At 44.0% G+C, this 26,103-nt stretch overlaps 1 protein-coding gene across 3 annotated transcripts in view; it reads left to right on the top strand.

Annotated features, from left to right (window-relative positions):
* Positions 1-398: 398 nt before the first annotated feature.
* Positions 399-26,103, top strand: part of SYNGR3 (synaptogyrin 3) — a 41,550-nt gene continuing 15,845 nt past the window's right edge. Inside the window, exon 1 of one of the 3 annotated variants that reach the window (XM_075565739.1) lies at positions 399-914. In XM_075565739.1, the coding sequence (XP_075421854.1) occupies positions 816-914 (99 nt within the window). In that variant the 5' untranslated portion in view covers positions 399-815. Of the gene's footprint in view, positions 915-1,674; positions 1,715-26,103 lie in introns of those variants that run through there. The other 2 variants (XM_075565736.1, XM_075565738.1) reach the window with 2 other exon arrangements.

Here is a 26,103-nt window from a genome sequence, read left to right as displayed (position 1 = left end):
GCCTTTATATACCTGCAATGTTCTACTCTTTACAAGCTTGTACACACTGCCAGCTCCATGTAAAATACATTGTCTATTTAATTGTCAAGGTAAAAATAAATAAAAAATAAAAATAAATAAATACATATATATCTATATATATATATATATATATATATATATATATATATATATATATATATATATATATATATATACACACACACACACCTAAACGTTCCACCATAATAACAATGTAACCATATATAGCACTGTGAGTTGTATGATATAAAGGGTTGTTATGTTTATTAATTATTGCAGTCTGAAGAAATGCTGCTCCTATCACACACTCTGGGGATGTCATTTCTGTTGGAAATGTCACCTTAACCCTTCCCTGTCAGTGACAGCATCAGTGAGCAGAAGGGGGGATGTGAAGGTGAAGGAGGAGATAAGGAGGGAGAGGAGAACTGTGGCGAGTGATAAGGAGCGAGGGGAGAGAGGAGGGATAGAGCGAGAGGGGGGACAAGAGCTGGGAGAGGAGGTGCTAGAACCCAGCTTAGCCTGTAATGCACACATAGCAGCACCAGACAGGGACTGGCTATCAGGGAGGGTCTCAGAGCAACAAGGAGACAGACAGACAGACAGACAGGCGGTGAGGGATTGGCAGAGGGGGAGAGAATAGGAGGAAGGGGGGACACAAGAGGAGACACAGACACACATAGGAGTAGAGGGAGAGAGAGGGACAGGTGAAAGGAGGAAGTATATAAACAGTAGATATAAAGGAGGAGAGCCAGGCAGGAGGGTCAGTGACAGGGGACAGGGCTGCCTCTGCAGACATGGAAGGAGAATCGTTTGGTGCGGGGCGGGCAGGGGGGGGCTTTGAACCTGTCGAATTCCTGAAACAGCCGCAGACCATCCTGAGGATATTGTCCTGGGTAAGCTATGGATAGTGTATATAATGATGCATGTCCTGGGTAAGCTATGGATAGTGTATATAATGAAGCATGTCCTGGGTAAGCTATGGATAGTGTATATAATGAAGCATGTCCTGGGTAAGCTATGGATAGTGTATATAATGATGCATGTCCTGGGTAAGCTATGGATAGTGTATATAATGATGCATGTCCTGGGTAAGCTATGGATAGTGTATATAATGATGCATGTCCTGGGTAAGCTATGGATAGTGTATATAATGATGCATGTCCTGGGTAAGCTATGGATAGTGTATATAATGATGCATGTCCTGGGTAAGCTATGGATAGTGTATATAATGATGCATGTCCTGGGTAAGCTATGGATAGTGTATATAATGATGCATGTCCTGGGTAAGCTATGGATAGTGTATATAATGATGCATGTCCTGGGTAAGCTATGGATAGTGTATATAATGATGCATGTCCTGGGTAAGCTATGGATAGTGTATATAATGATGCATGTCCTGGGTAAGCTATGGATAGTGTATATAATGATGCATGTCCTGGGTAAGCTATGGATAGTGTATATAATGATGCATGTCCTGGGTAAGCTATGGATAGTGTATATAATGATGCATGTCCTGGGTAAGCTATGGATAGTGTATATAATGATGCATGTCCTGGGTAAGCTATGGATAGTGTATATAATGATGCATGTCCTGGGTAAGCTATGGATAGTGTATATAATGATGCATGTCCTGGGTAAGCTATGGATAGTGTATATAATGATGCATGTGACCACCCTGAGGATATTGTCCTGGGTAAGCTATGGATAGTGTATATAATGATGCATGTCCTGGGTAAGCTATGGATAGTGTATATAATGAAGCATGTGATAATATAATATATCAGGCAATGACATTGTCCTGATGAGGAAGAACACGATGGTGCAGAATAATGATGTCATGGGATAGATATTATCCTACAAGAAGAAGCTTCCTCCCTGTCTATGGGACATGATGTGATCCTATATCGCAGTGTCCTGTGGAAGAGATTAATATGTCTGATTCTTATTTATAGGGGGGGGGGGGTTGTCTGTATCCCTTGATGTATTTCTCACTGTATCCTTATCTTATTCCCTCCCTAGATCAGAGGGTGGGGGGCTTTTGCATGTGATGTGGTGGGTGCTCATAGTGACCCTTAGGCTCTGACCTGGGTTATGAGCAGAATGTGTATCCCAGGTTCTGGGTGTATATATCAGGCTGTGAATTGGTCCCTGAGGTTCTGATGTCGCCTGCATGCTCTGGGTTCTGATGTATGTGTACCACTGGGTGCTGTGATTTGGGGTCTCGGGTTCTGATAGGGCTGGGTTCATCCCTTTGGGTAAGATTTCTCTGTGTGTTTTCTTGATGTGAGATTAGCATCTTTTTCTGTCCATTCTTTGTGGGGGGAATTAGCCAAATCCTGTCCCTACAGTAGTAAAGACGTTTGCCCCCTATGTACTGAAGGGGCATTTAGATCACTGCAAAGCTACACAATGCCTGTCACTGAATGGTCCTATTGGAATGTGGGATCCTTGATTTCATGTAAGTCAATTCGTCACAAAATATATAATACAAAAAAACCCCCATTAGGATAAAAAAAAATGACAGCCCCTGTGTGTCCCACTGCCTATTCCTTGGATCACCACAGTGTGACAGGGCAGAAGATGGGACCTTGGAAGGGAGGAGACAAGCTTTGTATTCACAGGTCATGCTGTGTATTGTGTGTGCAGATTATATAGGGCTGCTACACTGTATGTCACCCTCTCTCATCCCACTGTGTGCTGGGTGCTGTATTAATATAATACATCTTGCAGCCTAGTTACAATGTATTATGTAGCTCCAAGTGAGATGTTTTGTATGCAGAACACACATTTCCATAACCCTGTCTCTGCAGGAGAGATCTGCAATGCATTGTCAGCTAGAACAGGGGTGCCCAATGCCAGTCCTCAAGGCCTCCCCCCTCCCCCCCACCCCAAACAGGTCAGGTTTTCAGGATATCCCTGCTTCAGCACAGGTGGCTCAATCTGAGGCTCAGTCGAAGACTGAAGCGGCGACTGATTAAGCCACCTGTGCTGAAGCAGGGATATCTGAAAACCTGACCTGTTGGAGGGGGTTGAGGACTGGCGTTGAGCACCCCTTAGCTAGAAGATGCTCTTTATCTGGGCTCCTATTCTAATTATATGAATGGATGTTTCTGCATTGTTAACTGTGTATTACCTTACCCCAAGAGCCAAGATTTACCCAATTGGGGGCCTTAGGCTGGGAACCAAGCCCCCCTCCCAACCACACCCCAAAAATAAATTGTTGTCACTCATTACGTTATTTTCATCTGATTTTTAAGCACATTTATTTTTTTACCAAATTGTTATTCATCATTTCTGTAACTTTTTCACTTCGCTATAACTAGCTTTCACTTTCTTGGAAAACAATAATTCCAATTTATTTACCAAGAGCCTTTACCAGCGCGCCACACGCCACGCGCCACGCGCCACGCGCCACACGCCACACGTCAGGGTTTAACATGAAGGGGTTAAAGTCAGTTTGAAGTGGGGGTTTAATGAAAAGCTTCTGATGACAACAGCAGCCGGCAACAATTACAAAAACCGCGCCGATTACGCTGTCGAAAAACTGCCCCCCCGCCCCCGACCATTAAATAATGTGTGCGGATTTACACCCACGCCGATAATTTTATGGCGGCACGCGTCTAGGGCCAGAATGTAGCGAAGGGAAGAGGAACGGAGGGATTCCAGATGAATGTTTTCAGCTATGTAAAAAATAAAACTAGAGGCAAGGCCCCGTTTGGGCCCGGCCAGGGGCCCCTCAAACTCAGGAGCCCAAAGCCAGGGGCCCCTCAAACTCAGGAGCCCTAAGGCAGGGTCTGATGGGCCTATTGGGAAATCGGGCTCAGCTTATCCCATAATTAATGGGGACCCAGGAGTGGGGAGATACAGTGTGCTCACCCAATGAGAATGAATAGGTAGTTGGCATGGGGAAATTACAGATAACAATGGCAGGTCTGACAGAAGAGACATGAAGGGCACAGAACAGCGGCTTTGATTCCCCTAACAATCAATGTAACGTCACATGGCTGGAGTTAGGTGAACAGCAACTGCAGAAAGTTCTTGAATATAGACGTAAGTGTCAATATTGATGGAATAATGATCAAAGACAAGAACCTCCGATAGGAACCAACTGCAGCACCAGACAAATGAGATTAAATCAGTAAAAAAAAAAAAAAAAAAAAGACTGGGTTAAGTACTTTAGAAAATAGTAGTAATCCTGTATCAAATTCCTAGAAATTCTATACTGGTTACAAAATATACGTGCATCTCGGTTTACACAGGTTTACACGGAATTTGTGCTCTGAAAAAAAAAACATCTTTAAAAAAAGGGGGGAGCTGTAAATACAACAGAGGTGTTATGGCAGAGGTTCTCAACTCCAGTTCTGAAGACCCCCCCAAAAAAGTTTTTAAGGATATCCCTGCTTCAGCACAGGTGGCTCACTCAGTCCCAGCTTCAGCACAGGTGGCTCAATCAGTGGCTCAGACTTTGACTGAAGCACTGATTGAGTCACCTGTGCTGAAGCATGGATATCCTGAAAACCTAACCTGTTGAGGGAGGGGGGGGTCTTGAGGACTGGAGATGAGTACCCCTGTGTTATAGGTTTGTATAGTTGCAGAAACTACAATGTAGTATATATTATATTTATAAAATATTTTCCCAGCAGACAACACGTTGAGAATTCCCTTTTGTTTTCAAGTGTGTCCTGGATTAGATATCACCAAAGGGAAGGGAACAGAGACGCAAGGTGCAGGTGTAAAGCTAATAACATATAATATACCCATTGATGGTATCTCATACCTAAAAAGGTAGGCCTATGTTACAGCTATCGCCTGCAGAAGGCTGTTGATGGCAGAATAAATGATGGTGCTTCAGAGTATATGCAGGTGTAATGCAGTGTATATTGTGCCCATTGCAGAACAGTAAAGGCCTTGGCCATGTTTGGCGCTTGCTCGCTCTCGCTTGCTGCCGCTCGCTCTACCAGGATCTTTTTGCTGTCCTTACAGAGGAGACAGCAAGCGCTTGGGTGGCGGGTATCACTGTGTGTGTGTGTCACTTGGTAGCTGTCAGTGTGTGTGTGTCACTGGGGAACGTGTGTGTGTGTGTGTGTGTGTGTGTGTGTGTGTGTGTGTGTGTGTGTGTGTGTGTGTGTGTGTGTGTGTGTGTGTGTGTGTGTGTGTGTGTGTGTGTGTGTGTGTGTGTGTGTGTGTGTGTGTATATTATATAATATTTTAAAAATTAAAAAAAAAGACATGTTGTGAGAATAAATTATTTATTAACATTGTGCAACTTTGATAAATATATTCACGCACGCACACACGCGCACGCACAGACGCATACACATACACATGCATACACGCACACACACACATGCATACACACACATGCATACACACACACACACACATACATACACACATGCACACACATATACATACACACACACACAATGCACAAACACACACATACACAGACACACACACAGGAGACATGGATCGGGGCAGAAGGGGGACAGGGATCGGGCAGAAGGGGGACAGGGATCGGACAGAAGGGGGACAGGGATCGGGCAGAAGGGGGACAGGGATCGGGCAGAAGGGGTACAGGGATCGGGCAGAAGGGGGACAGGGATCGGGGCAGAAGGGGGGCAGGGATCGGGCAGAAGGGGGACAGACCGTCAGGGGGCGGGCCGGGGGCGGGCGCGTCACTGGCCGGGGGCGGGCCAGTGACGTCACGGAGCTGGTTCGCCCTCATTGGGCGAACCGCTCACGTGACTGGCCTGTCTCGCCGGCAAGCGGGGGAATTTTAAATTCCCCTAAGACCTGTGCTTCCGCAAGCGCGCGGAAGCGCAGGTGAGCCCCTACTAAAGCCGCTCTAATTGCGGCTGTAGGGGCTCAGTGCTGAGCGGGAGCGCGCGTCAGCACGCTTCCGCCAGCAAGCAGGCAACATGTCCGAGGCCTTCCAGCCAAGCTGGTAATGATATAATCATTGTCCTTCGTTCGGCGGGAGATCCCATGGCAATGGGTGGATTGGTTTAGGATCTTCCACGTATTGGATATCCCCGGGCTCATGGTAAGAAGATGTGTGCAGACTGAGGCTGCTCAATGAAAGTAAAACCAGTTTCAGGTTGCACTGTAGGTTCTGGAGAAACGCCACGTGCTGTTTGCTTCTGTTTGCACAAACATCCTCTATAGCACTGAAAACTGATACATTGCTTTCTCTAGAATGTCACCTTAACGAGATTTATAGGTTCTATGCCAAGCATAACCAAGGTCGTTTCAATGTCACTGCTAAGACATGTAAGGGCTGGATAATCACCAGCTAAAAACCAGGTATCTGGTATATACTATTATAATGTATGTTTTTAATATATGATGTTGACAGTCTGGGCTCGGCTGTACGTACAATTTTACAAATCCCTCCCCATAGAGCTTACAACCTAATGTTTAGTGCCTGAGGCACAGGGAAATAACAGGACTTTCCCAAGGTCACAAGGAAATAACAGGACGTTGCCAAGGTCACAAGGAAAGCTGGCAGTGGGGCTCAAACCTAGTTCCCCCTCTACATTACCACAAGGCTACTGTGTTTTCTCTCAGTGAATTTCCCACGGCTACCAAAGGCCTTGAGGTCACCAGGAAATAGGACCTGCTGTTTTTGCCTGTCCTGTTTTATTGTTGAAAAATCTGAAATTGCTGATGCCGATTAATCTTTCAGTGCTTCACAGGTCGGAAGGGGTTAAAACCAGGATTGACTCAGTTTGGCAGGCTGCTAATCCAGGGGTGCACAACGCCAGTCCTCAAGGGCCACCAACAGGTCAGGTTTTCAGGATATACCTGCTTTGAAGACTGAGTCACTGATTGAGCCACCCGTGCTGAAGCAGAGACTGATTGAGCCACCTGGATTGAAGCAGGGAGTGATTGAGCCACCTGTGCAGAAGCAGGGGTATCCCTAATACCTAGTATGTTATTGGACCCAGAGGACTGGAGTTGCCCACCCCTGAATTAGCAGCATGTCAAGCTGAGTCAGTCCTGGTTTTAACCCCTTTCGGGGACTGAGCCACTGATTGAGCCACCTTTGCTGAAGCTGGGCTATCCCTAATACCTGGCCTGTTGGTGGCACCTGAGGACTGAGTTACCCACCCCTGTGCTAATTGGCTAGACTTACCCCTAACTTACTATAAGAGTACTCTTTCTGTTTTTTTGCTTACTAGAAGCTCTTTGTATAGTAATTATCTGTGTGATTCTGCTTTGGGGCAGGTAAACATTTGCTATGCCCAGAGATGCTTGTGAGCTTGGAGAAAGGAAAAAGGTTCCCAGGTTCCTGTTTTCCCACTGACAGCCGTGTGTACCCATAACATCAATCTTTTTCAAGGACATAAATGGCATGCAATTGCTTTTATTCGTTGGCTGCAGAAAATGCTGAAATACAGCTCGGCGAGTCAGCGGCACTTTGGGAGCAATGCATCAAACGGGGATACCTTGTGAATTTGGTGCTGCTGGTTCCCAGCAGGGGGTGCGTGAGGTGTCGCCAAGGGGTTTGCCAACAAAAATCCGTAATGGCTGCTCCCAGGCAGTATAGCTGCGCACTTAGTGAGGCGTCAAACTGCACCTTCGCATGGGGGGCATCACTGTCACTTACAGCAGGAGATCCCAGTCGCCCGCCACAATCATTTGCATCCACAAAGGCAGCAAGGCATTGTGGGACGTGGCTTTGGAAGCTCCCACAGTGAGTGACATGCTGCCTGCACACACTGAGGGAAAGTTTGCGGCCTTATTAAGCGTGCGTTCCCCCCATGAACTCAGGACACTATACTGCCTGGGATCGGTCCCACAGTTTTGTTAGCGATAGTCTGATGAGTCGGCGATAAGGCGGCGCTTATAGTCCTGGCTACGGTGACGTTGTGACGTCATCCATCGCCATTGTAACACCATTTTATGCCTATAGTGTAGGAGGCAAGAGACGGCGACGGGGGCGTGGCTGTGAGTGGTTCCCACTCATTGGCTGAACCGCTCACATGCCTGCTGACATCACGCGGTGGTCGCCGAAAAATCAATTTTCATTGACTTCCAGCGATCGCGACCAAGCCGTAGCACCTACTATATGCGCACGCGACGGCTTAGGTAAACTTGTTTTGACGCAATGTCGCGTCGCTGTAGCCAGGACTATAAGCGCGGCCTTAGCACGAGTCACCCAGCACTGGCTTATTATTGGCCATCTCTGTGTCCTATTTGCTCTTGTGGGACAGCTTCGTTGGGTTGGAAATACGGTGGTGCACAATATTACTATAGAATGTGGCGTGTTCAATTTCATAGGTGGAAAACTATATTCTCCATAATAATAATAAAAATGAAAAAAAAAAAGTGCATTCCTAGGCCATTAACGCCCTGAAATACCCTACAAACTCTTTATATTTGAGTAATGCATGCAAAGTGCGACAGGCCAGGGTTAATTAACGAAAACCGAGAAATGAAATATGCAAATGGAATAATTGGCTTATTTCCAATAGAAACCCGAAAGCAGAACAAAGCTCACTTTCAATATGACTACAAATTGCAGGCCATTCCCCGCACAGCACTGAGAGAGAAAAAGGGGGTGCTATTAGAATTATTTAGGGATTCCAAGTAAGTGGGACCGATTGAATAAGTCCCTAAGTAGGGGCCTCCATTTGAACAGGGCTCCTAGAAACAGCAAGGTTTGTAGAAGGGGATGATTGTCCAGTCTATTAGCCTTACTTTTAGATGTTAAAAGGAGCATTTCCTGGTTTTTTTCTTGCCCCCCATTTGTTTATAGTGTGGGAACAAGGGGGGTCCCTCAGAACCAAACACCACTATTTTCAGCTCCGGGAACCCCCTAATTCCCGAGGTACTTACAAAGTGCGATTACCACATTTTAATCTCCCTCGGGGGAAGTAAAATGGCTGCCAAATGTCAGGCCAATAGGGAGCTGCCACATCATCGGCTCTGGCTTCCTGTTGGATGGCCATTTAAATCCCCTTTAAGAACCAGGAAGTATATCTGCGTTCCCAGGAGCTGAAAATAGCGCCGTTCAGCTCTAAAGGACCCCCGCTTCCAATCCTGTAAAAGAAAATGGAGGTTAGTTAGGGTGGATTGTCCTTTTGAGGGGGTTATTTCCCAACATTTTCCAGGTGCAAAGAAACTAGTTTTTTCAAGAAAAAACATTCCCATTAAAACCAATTGGATTTTCCTGATTGATAAATCCGGTGCCGTTTGTTCACTAGTTTTGCACCCAGGAGGCTTAGATAAATGACCCCCCTAAGAGAGTAGTTTTATATCTATTTCCTCTTGTACAAACAAAGATGACCAAGTTTTCATGGTTGGTTCAGCAAATGCCATGTAAGAGAATAAGAATTCCACATGGTGAGGATCCATTGATCGGGTGCTGTTTAATGCAGGGGAATGGCCTACTCTCTCTCTCTGACCCTCTCTCACTCGTTGTCACTCAACACCCTCCTTTTTCTTTGTCACTTTCTGTATCTGTCAGTGTTTGTGTCCTTCCTATCACTGTGGGCCCCCTTCTAAGTCTACAGGTCCTCCCAAGTTGGGGAACACTGCATTAAAGCAGCAGTTCAAGCAATATCCTACATGTGTGTTTTTTTTAAAATAAATCAGTTCTGTACGATGAGAAAATACTTGTAGCCTTTCTAATGTAGGAAGCATTTTTGTTTCTATAGAAAATATTTCCAAAGTCACAGCCCCTTCCCCTTCTGATAAGCTCTGGCTCTTGAGCCCCGCCCTCTCTCTAGCAGTGCACCAATTGCATCTTGTAACTGCCCAGTCACAAGATATTGCTGGACTACATTGCCCACAATGCTGTGCAAGAACTGAAATAACCCTGAGCAAGCTGTCAATTACAAGACGATGGATCGATCAGCAAGTTAGCTAATCACTTGCCAGTGTGCAGATTGTATTGATGCACATATTGAATGGAAAACATAAATATATATATTTTTAAAAAACTGCAGCTTGAACTGCAGCTTTAAGACATAAAGTTGTAGTCAGGGCGTTGGTTCAGTTTGGTTTCTGGGTTACTGATTCTCAAAACACTTTCCAAACAGAAGCCTGTGAGTTAATTCCTCTTTCAGGAAGTCAGCTGGTAACGGTAAACAGTGTAAAGAGCACGTGCGGAAATCGGCACAGATCAACATTTTTGCTTCATTATTTTCGGGCAAATTATTCCTCTTGACATATAGCCCCCAATGAGTGTGACTACCTCCAACCATCTACAGTTTCTTCTGCGTAGCAAATAATAGCCGGCCAAGTTAGACATAGTCTTTGACTTCGTCTAGATCTATTCCTTTTATTTTGATCTTTGCAGAGTTGACACATTTGTTGAGCATCATTTTGGTCTTGTTGATATTCATACAGAGGCCACTTTCTTACTTGCTTCGGTGAGTTCTCCGATTTGTTGCTGGAGGTCTTCTGGACTTGTGGCAAAAATAGCAATGTCATCTGTAAATCGTAGGTTACTCAAATGTTCACAGTTGATTTTGATTCCTTTTTCTTCCCAATGCAATGTCTTCAACAATTCTTCAAGACTGGTTGATCTGGCAATCTCTTAAATGTTCTTTATAATATTAATGTACTCTTCCTCAACACTTTGTCTTCTTAATGCATTTAGAACCGTTGAGGTGCAGATAGAATAAAATGTGAGTGGTGGATCATATTCATTACTTTGGGAAATCATTTTGTGCACGTTGTTGATGTGGTCTATTGTGTTGCAGCCACTGGGGAATCCTGTTTTTTTCTCTAGGCTGGGGGCAAAATTAGTGACAATCGTTGCACAACTCTTGTATCTGATAGTCAAAAGAAGACTGATTGGTCTATAGTTCATGTGGTCTTCTTGTCTCCTGTCTTGTGAAGAGGACAACGATGGCATTTTTCCATTGCTCAAGAATTTTGCTGTTCTTCAAGTGGCATGTGAAGAGTTTTGCAAGGATTTTCTCTACTTCTTCCCCAGTTTCTTTAAAATATATATATATTTGCTTTGCATCTCATCCCAGCCTCTGTTTAAAAGCTGTGTTTAAAACAGCATGCAGTGGCTTGAGGATTGGCTTGTGTAATACGAGCTTGAGACAAAAGGTGGCACTGAGTGCTCATTTGCATGTCATTTCCCAGAATCCCTTGCTGCAGTGGAAGCGCTGTATGCTGGGTGACAATGGGGAAAGACAGGGTTGCAGACCTGTCTAAGACATGCAAATGAACATACAGTAATATTTACAGTTGCTATATATATATATATATACACACACACTGGTGTGAAAAAGTACACCCTCTTTGAATTCATGGTTTTACATATCAGGACATAATAACAATCAGCTGTTCCTTAGCATGTCTTAAAATTAGTTAAATACAACCTCAGATGAACAACAACACATGACATATTACACCATGTCATGATTTATTTAACAAAAATAAAGCCAAAATGGAGTGTATACTGGGGCAGGATACACTGGGGCAGAATGGTTCCATCCCTTCTTCATTCTCTTATTGATTTCATTGGAAAGGTACAATCCATTTATTTTATGTATTTATTTATTTATAAAAACATTTTACCAGGAAGTAATACACTGAGAGTTACCTCTCGTTTTCACGTATGTCCTGGGCACAGAATTATGATGGCAACTACATGGTTACAAATACAAAGTTACATAAGTGAACATGGTTATACATTATATACAAGACATTGCATGCACAGTTAGAGATAATATATATTATAGGTGCATGTAACAGTTATAGACCAGATTAAAATGTGAGACGGCTTTAGTTTAGAAAGAGCATAGACTGGTGGTGGCTCAGAGTCTCAGGTAGATTCTTCCAGTTGTGGGGGGGGGGGGGGGGCACTGTATGAGATTGGTACTTGCTGGACAAGGTAGACATAGTTTTCAACTTGCTCATGTTCTATTGTATTTATTTCGATCTTTGTAGAGTTGACACATTTGTTGGTCACCACGTTGGTCATGCTGACATTCATATGGAGACCCACTTTCTTACTTGCTTTGTTGCTGGAGGTCTTCTCGACTTATGACAAACATACAACATTTTGAGTCCTTTTTCTTCCCAATTCAATGTTTTGCCAGAGTGAAATGTACTATATTATGTAATATTGAATGTATCACTCGCATTATTATGTAATATTGAATGTATCACTCGCACTAACAATGTTACTACACAGTGAAACAATCTGTCTGATACATACTGTGTGAATCGGTAATGAACTGCTTTTCTTGTCCAGTTTTCTCAGTAGTTATAGATAAAAGTTTTGTTTGATTCTAACGGGGTCTCAACATCCTGTTGATTTCAATGGTGTGTGAATTAATGTGTGTGTATATATATACAAAAAGTGCAAGCGCTGAGCTTGTTACATTGTTTTTATTCTCCCTGTGTGAACGAGATGTTCCGTTCTCTGCTTTCGTTATTATCAGAGTGTAAAATTTGGCGCCTTTTCCTGAGTGGCTGTACACACACACAGACCTCCTGGAAAATTAATATATATATATATATATATATATATATATATATATATATACTGAAGAACTCATTTATTCTGCACTATCGCAACTGGACTAAAACGGCTATTTTCTGCTATATATATATATCAAATGGAAATATTCCTGTATGCTCATTTGCATGTCTTAGACAGGTCTGCAACCCCGCCTTTCACCATTATCACCCAGCACACAGCACTTCCACTGCAGCAAAGGATTCTGGGAAATGACATGTAAATGGACACGCAGTGTCACCTTTTGCTTCAAAATCATTTTTAACATGGTTCCCTATAGGCTTAAGCTTGCTGCATGGTCACAGCTTTGAGCACAGCCAGGGTTAAGGTACATAGCCAGTAAACCCACCCACAGACAGCCATTTCAACCTTAATGGGTCTCATCAGTGTGGGGTTGGTTATACTGGCTATGCAAAAATGAAGCAAGGATAGGTTTTGCAGTGGAAGTGCTGTGTGCTGGGTGATAATAGTGAAAGGCGGGGTTGCAGACCTGTCTAAGGCTAAGGTCCCGTTGCACGCGTCCGCACGGCTGGCTTGCATGCCGGCGGCGCGTGCAACTCGCTGTACCGCGATCTGCGGTCTACAGGCTACTTTTCTCGGAGCGGGGGGGGCGTGGCCAAACGGGTCGGGGGGGCGCGGCCATGACGTGAGGGGGCGCGGCCATGACGTGAGGGGCCGGAGCGGGAGGTGGGCGGGAGTGGGAGGATTGACAGGGAGGGGGGGGCGTGGCTTGAGCGGAGGGACCCGCTACTCTTCCCCCCCCTCCCTCCACGGGCTGCCACGGGCTGCAGGTAAGTAAAAAAAACACACACACGCAGGCACTCATACATACATACACACACACACACACACACACACAGGCAGGCACTCACGCACTCATACACACACACACACAGACAGAGACAGGCACGCACGCACTCATACACACACACACAGACAGAGACAGGCACGCACACAGACAGGCACACACATACACACACACAGGCAGGCACGCACGCACTCAGACACACACACAGAGAGGCACTCACGCTGCTTTCACTCCACACTCCTCCCCGCTCCCCGAAGCCTCTCCTCCTCCCGCAGCCTCCCCTCCCCATTGGCTCACAGCCACACCACGTGACGCGTCAACGCTAGGAAACACCATTCTGTGGTGTCTCCTAGCGGATGACGCGACACAGCGTATATTCAGCTGTGCAGCCAGTGGGGACCGGGACCGGCTCGCGAGGATTCCCCTGCTGGTGGGGAACTCGCTACATTGCCGCCCGCGCCACCGAGCGCAGCGGGACCGAGGCCTAAGACATGCAAATGAGCATACAGTAACATTTCCATTTGCTATATGCTTTGCTGTGGAGGTTTTTTGTCACTTTTTTACCCACCATAACTTAACTAAGTGTGGTAAAAGCTATCCTTGCTTCATTTTTGCATAGCCAGTATAACCAACCCCACACTGAGACCCATTAAGGTTGAAACGGCTGTCTGTGGGTGGGTTTACTGGCTATGCATCTTAACCCAGGCTGTGCTCAAAGCTGTGACCATGCAGCAAGCTTTTTACTTATTACACACTGGATGGAAGATTGTGCATATTACACACTGGATGGAAGTGTGTGCATATTACACACTGGATGGAAGTGTGTGCATATTACACACTGGATGGAAGTTTGTGCATATTACACACTGGATGGAAGATTGTGCATATTACACACTGGATGGAAGTGTGTGCATATTACACACTGGATGGAAGTTTGTGCATATTACACACTGGATGGAAGTTTGTGCATATTACGCACTGGATGGAAGTTTGTGCATATTACACACTGGATGGAAGTTTGTGCATATTACACACTGGATGGAAGTGTGTGCATATTACACACTGGATGGAAGTTTGTGCATATTACGCATTGGATGGAAGTTTGTGCATATTACACACTGGATGGAAGTCTGTGCATATTACACACTGGATGGAAGTCTGTGCATATTACACACTGGATGGAAGTCTGTGCATATTACACACTGGATGGAAGTGTGTGCACATTACACACTGGATGGAAGTGTGTGCACATTACACACTGGATGGATGTCTGTGCATATTACACACTGGATGGAAGTTTGTGCATATTACGCATTGGATGGAAGTTTGTGCATATTACGCACTGGAGGGAAGTTTGTGCATATTACGCACTGGATGGAAGTTGTGCACACTGGATGGAAGTTGTGCACATTACACACTGTATGGAAGTCTGTGCACATTACACACTGGATGGAAGTTGTGCACATTACACACTGGATGGAAGTCTGTGCATATTACACACTGGATGGAAGTCTGTGCACATTACACACTGGATGGAAGTTTGTGCACATTACACACTGGATGGAAGTTTGTGCACATTACACACTGGATGGACGTCTGTGCATATTACACACTGGATGGAAGTCTGTGCATATTACACACTGGATGGAAGTCTGTGCATATTACACACTGGATGGAAGTGTGTGCACATTACACACTGGATGGACGTCTGTGCATATTAGACACTGGATGGAAGTTTGTGCATATTACACACTGGATGGAAGTGTGTGCATATTACGCACTGGATGGAAGTTTGTGCATATTACGCACTGGATGGAAGTTTGTGCATATTATGCACTGGATGGAAGTTTGTGCATATTACGCACTGGATGGAAGTTTGTGCATATTACACACTGGGTGGAAGTTGTGCACACTGGGTGGAAGTTGTGCACACTGGATGGAAGTTGTGCACACTGGATGGAAGTTTTGCACATTACACACTGGATGGAAGTCTGTGCACATTACACACTGGATGGAAGTTGTGCACATTACACACTGGATGGAAGTCTGTGCATATTACACACTGGATGGAAGTCTGTGCATATTACACACTGGATGGAAGTCTGTGCATATACGCACTGGATGGAAGTCTGTGCACATTACACACTGGATGGAAGTCTGTGCATATTACACACTTGATGGAAGTCTGTGCATATTACACACTGGATGGAAGTCTGTGCATATTACACACTGGATGGAAGTCTGTGCATATTACACACTGGATGGAAGTCTGTGCATATACGCACTGGATGGAAGTCTGTGCACATTACACACTGGATGGAAGTCTGTGCATATTACACACTTGATGGAAGTCTGTGCATATTATACACTGGATGGAAGTCTGTGCATATTACACACTGGATGGAAGTGTGTGCATATTACACACTGGATGGAAGTGTGTGCATATTACACACTGGATGGAAGTTTGTGCACATTACACACTGGATGTAAGTGTGTGCACATTACACACTGGATGGAAGTCTTTGCACATTACACACTGGAAGGAAGTCTGTGCATATTACACACTGGATGGAAGTCTGTGTATATTACACACTGGATAGAAGTTTGTGCATATTACACAACGGATGGAAGTCTGTGCATATTACACACTGGATGGAAGTCTGTGCATATTACACACTGGATGGAAGTCTGTGCATATTACACACTGGATGGAAGTTTGTGCGTATTACACACTGGATGGAAGTCTGTGCGTATTACACACTTGATGGACGTCTGTGCGTATTACACACTGGATAGAAGTTTGTGCGTATTACACACTGGATGGAAGTCTGTGCGTATTACACACTGGATGGAAATTTGTGCGTATTACACACTGGATGGAAGTTTGTGCGTATTACACACTGGATGGAAGTTTGTGCGTATTACGCACTGGATGGAAGTTAGTGCATATTACGCACTGGATGGAAGTTTGTGCATATTACGCACTGGATGGAAGTTTGTGCATATTACGCATTGGATGGACGTCTGTGCATATTACGCACTGGATGGAAGTCTGTGCATATTACGCATTGGATGGACGTCAGTGCACATTACACACTGGATGGAAGTCTGTGCATATTACGCACTGGATGGAAGTCTGTGCACATTACACACTGGATGGAAGTCTGTGCATATTACGCACTGGATGGAAGTTTGTGCATATTACGCACTGGATGGACGTCTGTGCATATTACGCATTGGATGGACGTCTGTGCACATTACACACTGGATGGAAGTCTGTGCATATTACGCACTGGATGGAAGTCTGTGCACATTACACACTGGATGGAAGTCTGTGCATATTACGCACTGGATGGAAGTTTGTGCATATTACGCACTGGATGGACGTCTGTGCATATTACGCACTGGATGGAAGTCTGTGCATATTACACACTGTATGGAAGTTTGTGCATATTACACACTGGATGGAAGTTTGTGCATATTACACACTGGATGGAAATTTGTGCATATTACACACTGGATGGAAGTTTGTGCATATTACACACTGGATGGAAGTTTGTGCATATTACGCACTGGATGGAAGTTTGTGCATATTACACACTGGATGGAAATTATGCATATTACGCACTGGATGGAAGTGTGTGCATATTACACACTGGATGGACGTCAGTGCATATTACACTGGATAGAAGTTGTGCATATTACGCACTGGATAGAAGTCTGTGCATATTACGCACTGGATGGAAATTATGCATATTACGCACTGGATGGAAGTGTGTGCATATTACACACTGGATGGACGTCTGTGCATATTACACACTGGATAGAAGTTGTGCATATTACACACTGGATGGACGTCTGTGCATATTACACACTGGATGGAAGTCTGTGCATATTACACCCTGGATGGAAGTTTGTGCATATTACACACTGGATGAAAGTTTGTGCATATTACACACTGGATGAAAGTTTGTGCATATTACACACTTGATGGACGTCTGTGCATATTACACACTGGATGGAAGTTTGTGCATATTACACACTGGATGAAAGTTTGTGCATATTACACACTGGATGAAAGTTTGTGCATATTACACACTTGATGGACGTCTGTGCATATTACACACTGGATGGAAGTCTGTTCACAAACTCTTCACAGCACTGCTGACAGGATGGTACATTTTGAAACCTCAACTTCTGCTTCCTTTACCTCTTTTTACAGAAGAATAGAAAACAGGACCTGTGTTACAACAAGTCTCGTTCCTATTCTGTCTTCACAATAAATGTATTAGAAATCTTTGTCACACGTTGTTGCCAGAGCCTTGTTGTTAGCATGTTGTTATCAGGTGTAATACAAATGTGTGGCATGGATTGTGCTCCAGCACTGACACCCAGTACAGGTATTTATTGTATTTAAGTAATGAGCTGGTCCTGAGAATCCTTATCTCATCCTCTGTATCTTGTGTTATAAGGAAAACATGCAATCATATCTATAACGCTGTATTATATTCGGAGATCCTTATGTTGCGCTGATTTTGTTAATGTTTCACTAGATCCCAGATAACACAAGCATCGAGGCAGAAAAACAACATGGCGGCTGGTAAATTGATACTTAAAAGCATATTATGGCCTGTGTCTCTGTGTCAATTTATCAATGCAACTTGCACTTATTCTTCCTCTGTGCTCCAGCTTTATTTTATATATATATATATATATATCACTGCGATCGACCACCAGAGTAGAAATCACGAGGACCACTCGGTCAATGATATACAAAAAGTGTGTGTATATATATATATATATATGTATATATAAAATAAAGTGTATTGGTAATAGATGAAGCACACAGGAGACTTTTGTCGAGTTACGGTAAATAAACTTCAGCTGTATTGAAGCTTCAGAGCAGGTATGTACATGTAGTAATGTTTAGGACTAGCCAGTCCTTTCTTCAGACCATGTACAGTATGGATTTCAGCAGGAGAGACATTCAGACAGATTTAGAAGAAAGTAAAGTGATTCTAGCAGCGTTTGTATTTTTGAGGCCCTGAAAAGGAATAGTTTGGGTGGAGGTGAGAAGTCGCAGGGATGAATATAGAACGTTCTTCAGACACATACACACAGGTGGCAAAGGGAGAAGCAGAGCAGAAGATATGTGGATGGAACTTTCACACCATACAATACATAAATAAATACATTGTTCTGCTCACAGCTCAGCAAAGCCTCACAAAGGAATGATGCTTTGTCACCTGCCAGGCTGCTTTCTTACAAGCGGCATGTTGGCATACAGAGCCAGCAGACCTTATTTCCTCGGCTAATGCCAGTTACCATAAGAAATAACACAAAAACGCCTGGTTAAAAGAGCGGTTCCTTCTGCTTGTTTTTTTTAACCCTCTTTTTTTCCACATAGACAGGTCTCCAAAGCAGAACCACGTTTGTTTCATCCTCGGCTGGGCCCCCCTGGAAGGTGCTGCCCGGGGAAACAAAATGGCTCCTAAATCTCCCGCGTTATGCTGGCCGATAAGAAGGCAAAATGTCGTCCATCGCGGCTTCCTATTGGCTCGCGTGACGTAGCGATTTAAATGCCGGGTGCAGAAAGGGGACTTTTTAAGGTGCATGGGTCAGTGCTGAAGCGAGAGCAGCCACAGCGTGCCCAGATGTGGGAGGAGAGATCTGCCAGACCATGCTGAGCCTCTGATTGAGCCACATGTGCTGAAGCAGTGACTGACTGAGTCACCTGTGCGGAAGCAGGGATGTCCTGAAAACATGACCTGTTGGGGATGCTTGAGGACTGGAGTTGAAGACTGAGCTGCTGATTGCGCCACCTGTGCTGAAGCAGGGGCTGATTGAGACACCTATGATGAAGCAGAGACATTCTGAAAACAGGACCTTTTGCCGGGGCTTGAGGACTGGAGTTGAGCCCCCCCTGTTCTAGAGATACACCTCCCCAAAAAGTCCTTGATACCCCCATACTTATTACTGTAAAGGTCCTATCAATACCATATTTCAACACTTTAATTTCTTGGACGTGAGTAAGAGACTCCATCAATGTTTTACATTACAGATAACCCATACGACACTCATTTATGGACGTGGCTGTTTATTGTTTTATAGTACTTTTATAGTAGGATTTTCTTTTCATTAATATTCTGTTTTTGCATAATAATTTTTACATTTATCTGAAGAAATCCATCCAAACAGGAACCTTTCCTATCCACGGCATCGGAAGAAACTCTGAAATATACAGGGACACGTAACCTTTTTGAAATAGTATTTTCAAGGAACGATACGGGCAGTAAGTGTGTGTCATGCGATTCACTGCGAATCGTATTATTCCCCTCTCCTTTGTTACTGCTGTCCACGGACAGAGGCGCCTTCACAAGTCCCGTTTCTGCACCTGTTACAGGGTTTGGAAAACCTTGGACTTTGTGGCTGGTGGATCATAGGATTACTCATTAATTGTTCACCTGCTGCTGGACTAATAAACCTTTCCTCTCCATCCTATATAATCACATGGGGCACTTTTATATGATTTATTCTGTTTGCGTGTTTTGTTTGCATTGTCACTATTTAGCGCTCACTTTTTAATTATTGTAGTAACACAGGAGGGAGCGGGAGGAGGGGGTACGATACCTATTATTGGACCAACAAGTAGCTGATATGTTACAAGCTTTCCAACCTCTCAGGGTCAGGGTACGACCCGATGAAGGACTGAGAGGTTGGAAAGCTTGAAACATATCAACTTCTTGTTGGTCTAATAAAAGGTATCGTACCCCCTGCTCCCGCTCCCCCCTGTGTTACTACAAGAAAGGACCAACTCGAACTGTCTGTCTGTGGGTGGGTTTGCTGGCTATGCATCTTAACCCTGGTTGTGCTCAAAGCTGGGACCATGCAGCAAGCTTAAGCATAGGGGAACATTGTTGAATGGTTTTGAAGCAAAAGGTGGCACTGTGTGCTCATTTGCATGTCATTTCCCAGAATCCCTTGCTGCAGTGAAAGTGCTGTGTGCTGGGTGATAATGCTGAAAGGCGGGGTTGCAGACCTGTCTACAATATGCAAATGAGCATACAGTAATTTTTCCATTTCACACACGCACGTACACACACACGTACACACACACGTACACACACGTACACACACACACGTACACACACGTACACACACGTACACACACACGTAGCTAGACGTGCAGGCTCCCGGATTCAGGCGAAAAATTCTCCATTTAAACTGGAGGATATCTCTCCTCATCGTCTCTCCTAATCATCTCTCCTCAGCTCTCTCCCCCTCATCATCCCTCCTCTTCATCCCTCATCGTCACTCCTAATCATCTCTCCTCAGCTCTCTCCCCTCTTCCTCCTCTTCATCCCTCAGCTCTCTCCCCCTCTTCCTCCTCATGATCCCTCCTCATGATCTCACCCCTCTTCCTCCTCATCATCCCTCCTCTTCCTCACTCATCATTTCTCCTAATCATCCCTCCTCTTCATCCCTAATCATCTCTCCTCAGGTCTCTCCCCCTCCTCCTCCTCCTCCTCCTCCTCATCATCATCCCACCTCTTCAGCCCTCCTCATCATCTCTCCTCATCATTCCTCCTCATCTCACCTCAGCTCTCTCCCCCTCACCTCTCTCCCTCTCCTCCAGCTCTCCCCTCCTCCTCCTCCATGCTTACCTGTGGGACAGAGTACGCCCCCCCCCCCCCTCCGGGCTGCCCGGGCTATAGCTACACCCCTGTGTATATATATTTACACACACACATTTACATACACGTGTGTGACATACAGTTCAGCCCACACCCTGCAGTGGTAGCAGCTGAATGTTTATGGTTTGAAACTACAGCTAAAATTATATCAACGACAAATTTGAAAAATCCCCCTGGCTTTTCTGTGGTTTGCCTCTGAATTCCCCGTACTTTCAGTTCCCGCGGGCCATCGGTGTAGGTTACACAATACACATAGTTCTAATGTCCCTGTTTGGCTCCTAACCGTTTTGGCCCATATTCACTAAACGGTGCAATCCCCCCAGAAGCCTATATTTTCCTCATTTTTTCTAGCTCTGGGCTCCGGAGAGAGCTCCATGTTGACTTCCTTCATATTTCAACGCTTGGATCTCCTGAACCGAGTATCAGATTTAAAAAATAAAAACAGCTTTGAAAAGGACAAGAAGGGGGCGCACTGCAACAAAGGAATACAACAATTGGTTATAGTGCAAAAATAGTGCTGCTTTAACACTTCACTGAAGGTTCGCGCTCTTTAGTGAATATGGGCCTAAAATGAAAAAAACTTCCGCTAATTGGGCCCCTCAGGCGCATAGCGACACCTCACCCCAGGTCTGTAGCTACTCCTCAGCCCAGGTCCATAACTACCCCCCAGACCCAAAGCTCCCCCCAGGACCATATCTACCCCCCCCCCCCACGCCATATCTATAACTACCAGAAGGTCCCAACCTTCTTCGCACCCCTTAGGGTCCCCCAGTGCACCGTGGGGTTAACAGGGGGGTTCCTTTCATCTGTACCATTCCCCAACACTCCTGTTGGCGGCCCTGCGTGTGCCTGTGTATATGTGTACACGCGTGGGTGCAAACCTGTGTATGTGACCATATGAATCAGTGTCGCTGTGTATCCGTGTGTTGGGGCAGGGGTGCTCAACTCCAGTACACAAGCCCCCCCAAACCGGTCAGGTTTACAGAATATCTCTGCTTCAGCACAGGTGGCTCAATCAGTCCCTGCTTCAGGACAGGTGGCTCAATCAGAGGCTCACTCTTCGACTGCTGTGCTGAAGCTGTGATATCCTGAAAACCTGACCTGTTGGGGGGGGGGATGGGGCTTAAGGACTGCAGTTGAGTGCCCCTGTGTTAGGGAATCTGTGTGTGCGGTTAGAGAGAGCACAGAAGGTACCATTAACCCCAGCACTGCCCACAACGCATTGCAGATCAATACATCTCTAGCCCCTGCAGCAGTGTTAGGGTTAATGTGTCTGTGCGTGTCATGTTCTCCCGTGGCCCTGACACGGGGCAGTCGAGATGATAAAATATTTTTCTGTACAACGAATCCCCTGAGCTGAACCCTGGATCGCCCCTGTGCCCCGTTTACTACAGATTGTAAAGGGTCTCCATCTAGATTGTCCCACTTCAGAGGCTAACAGACCATGAAGGTGCCGTTTTTCCACATGATCCCATCAGGAGACCTCAGTCCCTGCTCTGTCATCGGGCAGGGAGGTACTGTCCCAGGCCCTTTTCCCTCTGTGCTGTGTCACAGCGGGTCACACACAGTGCAGGGGACACAATCACAGCACAGTGTGGCACTGGGTTATGTGGCGTCTCCCACTGAGAGGCGCCAGTGCTCAGCCTTAGCGCACCGTGTGGCTTATACAGTTGCAAGGGGTACAGGGTTAATACGTCACGCCGCTTCCCCGTGAGGTTGGGGTTACTGCGTACGATTTGTTGGGTTAGGATTCGGGTTTTTAGGGTAAGGGGTTAAAGTTGAGGTTTTAAGGGTAAAGGGTTGATGCTTTTAGGCTTTTAGGACAAGTTTTTCAAATTGGAGCGGAGCGCTGGGTGACTCAGGATTATGAAAAAGAAAAATAAATACAATAGTGCAGATGGTATTGATATGATGATATAATAAAAATGTTCTCTGTAGTAGTGGTACTCACAGATTGCACTATCAAATATAAGCGTATCAGAGACCCTTCTCTCTCTGATGGGAGCCCTTTAGTGGAAATCCCTCAGAGTGGTATGCTGATACTGGAAGCTTGTATTATGGTGGTTCAATTGTCCTCCCAGGGGTATGTAAAAGTGAAAGAGAGAACACACAATAGAGTAGTATAGTCTAAAATTGTATTGGCAGCAATCGATAATTATATGTATAATACACTCACATTTTGTAATAAAATATTGTTCGTGGGAGAGGACAGCTGTGAATGGAGAACGCCGGTTGTTCCTGGAGCGGAGGAGCCCTTCCGCATACGTCACTGGTGCCTTCGTCACGTCCTGTGTTGTCGTAGGTCAGGGCGGAAGAGGCTGCCTGGAGTATCCGTCTCCTACTGGTTTGCCAGCAGTTGTCTCCCGGTTTCCTCAGCACAATCACCTCCCACAGCGGATCGATTCTACGCGTTTCGCTGTGGCTTCTTCAGGAATCGAATAGGTTAACCCCATAGGTCCTCCCTTATATATATAGTCCATCATAAATTGACATAGAGCTAATCAGGGGTTCCTATCAGCTGATTGCAATATTACATATCATTGGTAATGACGGTGTGTGTCAGTTATTTTAAACAGTGCAAACAATATAAGAAATTCATATTCTCCAATACAATTAATACAATTTCTATTACAACAGATAAAACAATAAGATTTTAATTCATAATATTTAAAACAAAAGATGATGTAAAAAGGAGTATATAAAAGAATATATGAAAAATATATTGAAAACGACGCAAGGAGTGACGGAGTTCTAAAATGGATGAGGAAGATAAACAAAATTAGAAGCAAATACTTTCTATAATATTATTGAAATACAAATATCATATTCTCTTAAAGGAATTATATTAAGAACTTTGATATTAAAATTACCATAATAAAGACACCATATTGTAGTTAAAAACACATATTATATAAGAACAATATTATAAAAGACAATATTTTAAGAACAATGATTTTAATTAAGAACGTGTGTGCAAACCATTATATTAAGAAGGCACCAATGTCTATGTCAACATTCAGACCCTTTGGACTGAGGGTCTGTAACTTATGAATCCAAAAGGTTTCCCTTTTTGCTAAAGTGTTTAATCTATTGCCCCCCCTCCAATGTACTGGGACATGTTCAATACCTTTAAAAGTTACAAAATTGGGATTTGATTGATGACACATATAAAAATGTTTAGAGACATTGTGTGTTAAAATACCCTTCTTAATATTTAAAAGGTGCTCTAAAATCCGTACTTTTAGAGGCCTTGAGGTACGTCCTATGTATTGGAGACCGCAAGGACACTCTAAAAGGTAGATGACAAAATCCGTTTTACAATTGATGTACCCCTCAATTTTAAAAATTTCACTAGTGGTGTGAGATTTAAAATTGAATTTGTCCTTGTGTTTATGCGTGCATGCTTTGCATGCATAACAACCATAGAAACCTTTTGGTTTATCTAGCCATGTACTAGTTTCTTCATTTTTCTTCTTTTGGAAGGTGGTCGGTACTAATTTGCTCTTAAGATTTGGAGCTTTTTTAAAAATGACAACAGGTTTATCAGGTATATGATCTTTTAGAATCACGTCATTTTGAAGGATATGCCAGTGTTTACCTATTATATTTTTGATCTGTGATGCTTCTCTATTGTACTGAGTAAGAAAAGCCATATTAAGAAAAATGAAGAAACTAGTACATGGCTAGATAAACCAAAAGGTTTCTATGGTTGTTATGCATGCAAAGCATGCACGCATAAACACAAGGACAAATTCAATTTTAAATCTCACACCACTAGTGAAATTTTTAAAATTGAGGGGTACATCAATTGTAAAACGGATTTTGTCATCTACCTTTTAGAGTGTCCTTGCGGTCTCCAATACATAGGACGTACCTCAAGGCCTCTAAAAGTACGGATTTTAGAGCACCTTTTAAATATTAAGAAGGGTATTTTAACACACAATGTCTCTAAACATTTTTATATGTGTCATCAATCAAATCCCAATTTTGTAACTTTTAAAGGTATTGAACATGTCCCAGTACATTGGAGGGGGGGCAATAGATTAAACACTTTAGCAAAAAGGGAAACCTTTTGGATTCATAAGTTACAGACCCTCAGTCCAAAGGGTCTGAATGTTGACATAGACATTGGTGCCTTCTTAATATAATGGTTTGCACACACGTTCTTAATTAAAATCATTGTTCTTAAAATATTGTCTTTTATAATATTGTTCTTATATAATATGTGTTTTTAACTACAATATGGTGTCTTTATTATGGTAATTTTAATATCAAAGTTCTTAATATAATTCCTTTAAGAGAATATGATATTTGTATTTCAATAATATTATAGAAAGTATTTGCTTCTAATTTTGTTTATCTTCCTCATCCATTTTAGAACTCCGTCACTCCTTGCGTCGTTTTCAATATATTTCTCATATATTCTTTTATATACTCCTTTTTACATCATCTTTTGTTTTAAATATTATGAATTAAAATCTTATTGTTTTATCTGTTGTAATAGAAATTGTATTAATTGTATTGGAGAATATGAATTTCTTATATTGTTTGCACTGTTTAAAATAACTGACACACACCGTCATTACCAATGATATGTAATATTGCAATCAGCTGATAGGACCCCCTGATTAGCTCTATGTCAATTTATGATGGACTATATATATAAGGGAGGACCTATGGGGTTAACCTATTCGATTCCTGAAGAAGCCACAGCGAAACGCGTAGAATCGATTCGCTGTGGGAGGTGATTGTGCTGAGGAAACCGGGAGACAACTGCTGGCAAACCAGTAGGAGACGGATACTCCAGGCAGCCTCTTCCGCCCTGACCTACGACAACACAGGACGTGACGAAGGCACCAGTGACGTATGCGGAAGGGCTCCTCCGCTCCAGGAACAACCGGCGTTCTCCATTCACAGCTGTCCTCTCCCACGAACAAAATTTTATTACAAAATGTGAGTGTATTATACATATATTTATCGATTGCTGCCAATACAATTTTAGACTATACTACTCTATTGTGTGTTCTCTCTTTCACTTTTACATACCCCTGGGAGGACAATTGAACCACCATAATACAAGCTTCCAG

Source organism: Ascaphus truei, chromosome 11, assembly GCF_040206685.1.
Source record: "Ascaphus truei isolate aAscTru1 chromosome 11, aAscTru1.hap1, whole genome shotgun sequence".
NCBI lineage: Eukaryota > Metazoa > Chordata > Amphibia > Anura > Ascaphidae > Ascaphus > Ascaphus truei.
This window is presented reverse-complemented; position numbering and strand designations above follow the sequence as displayed.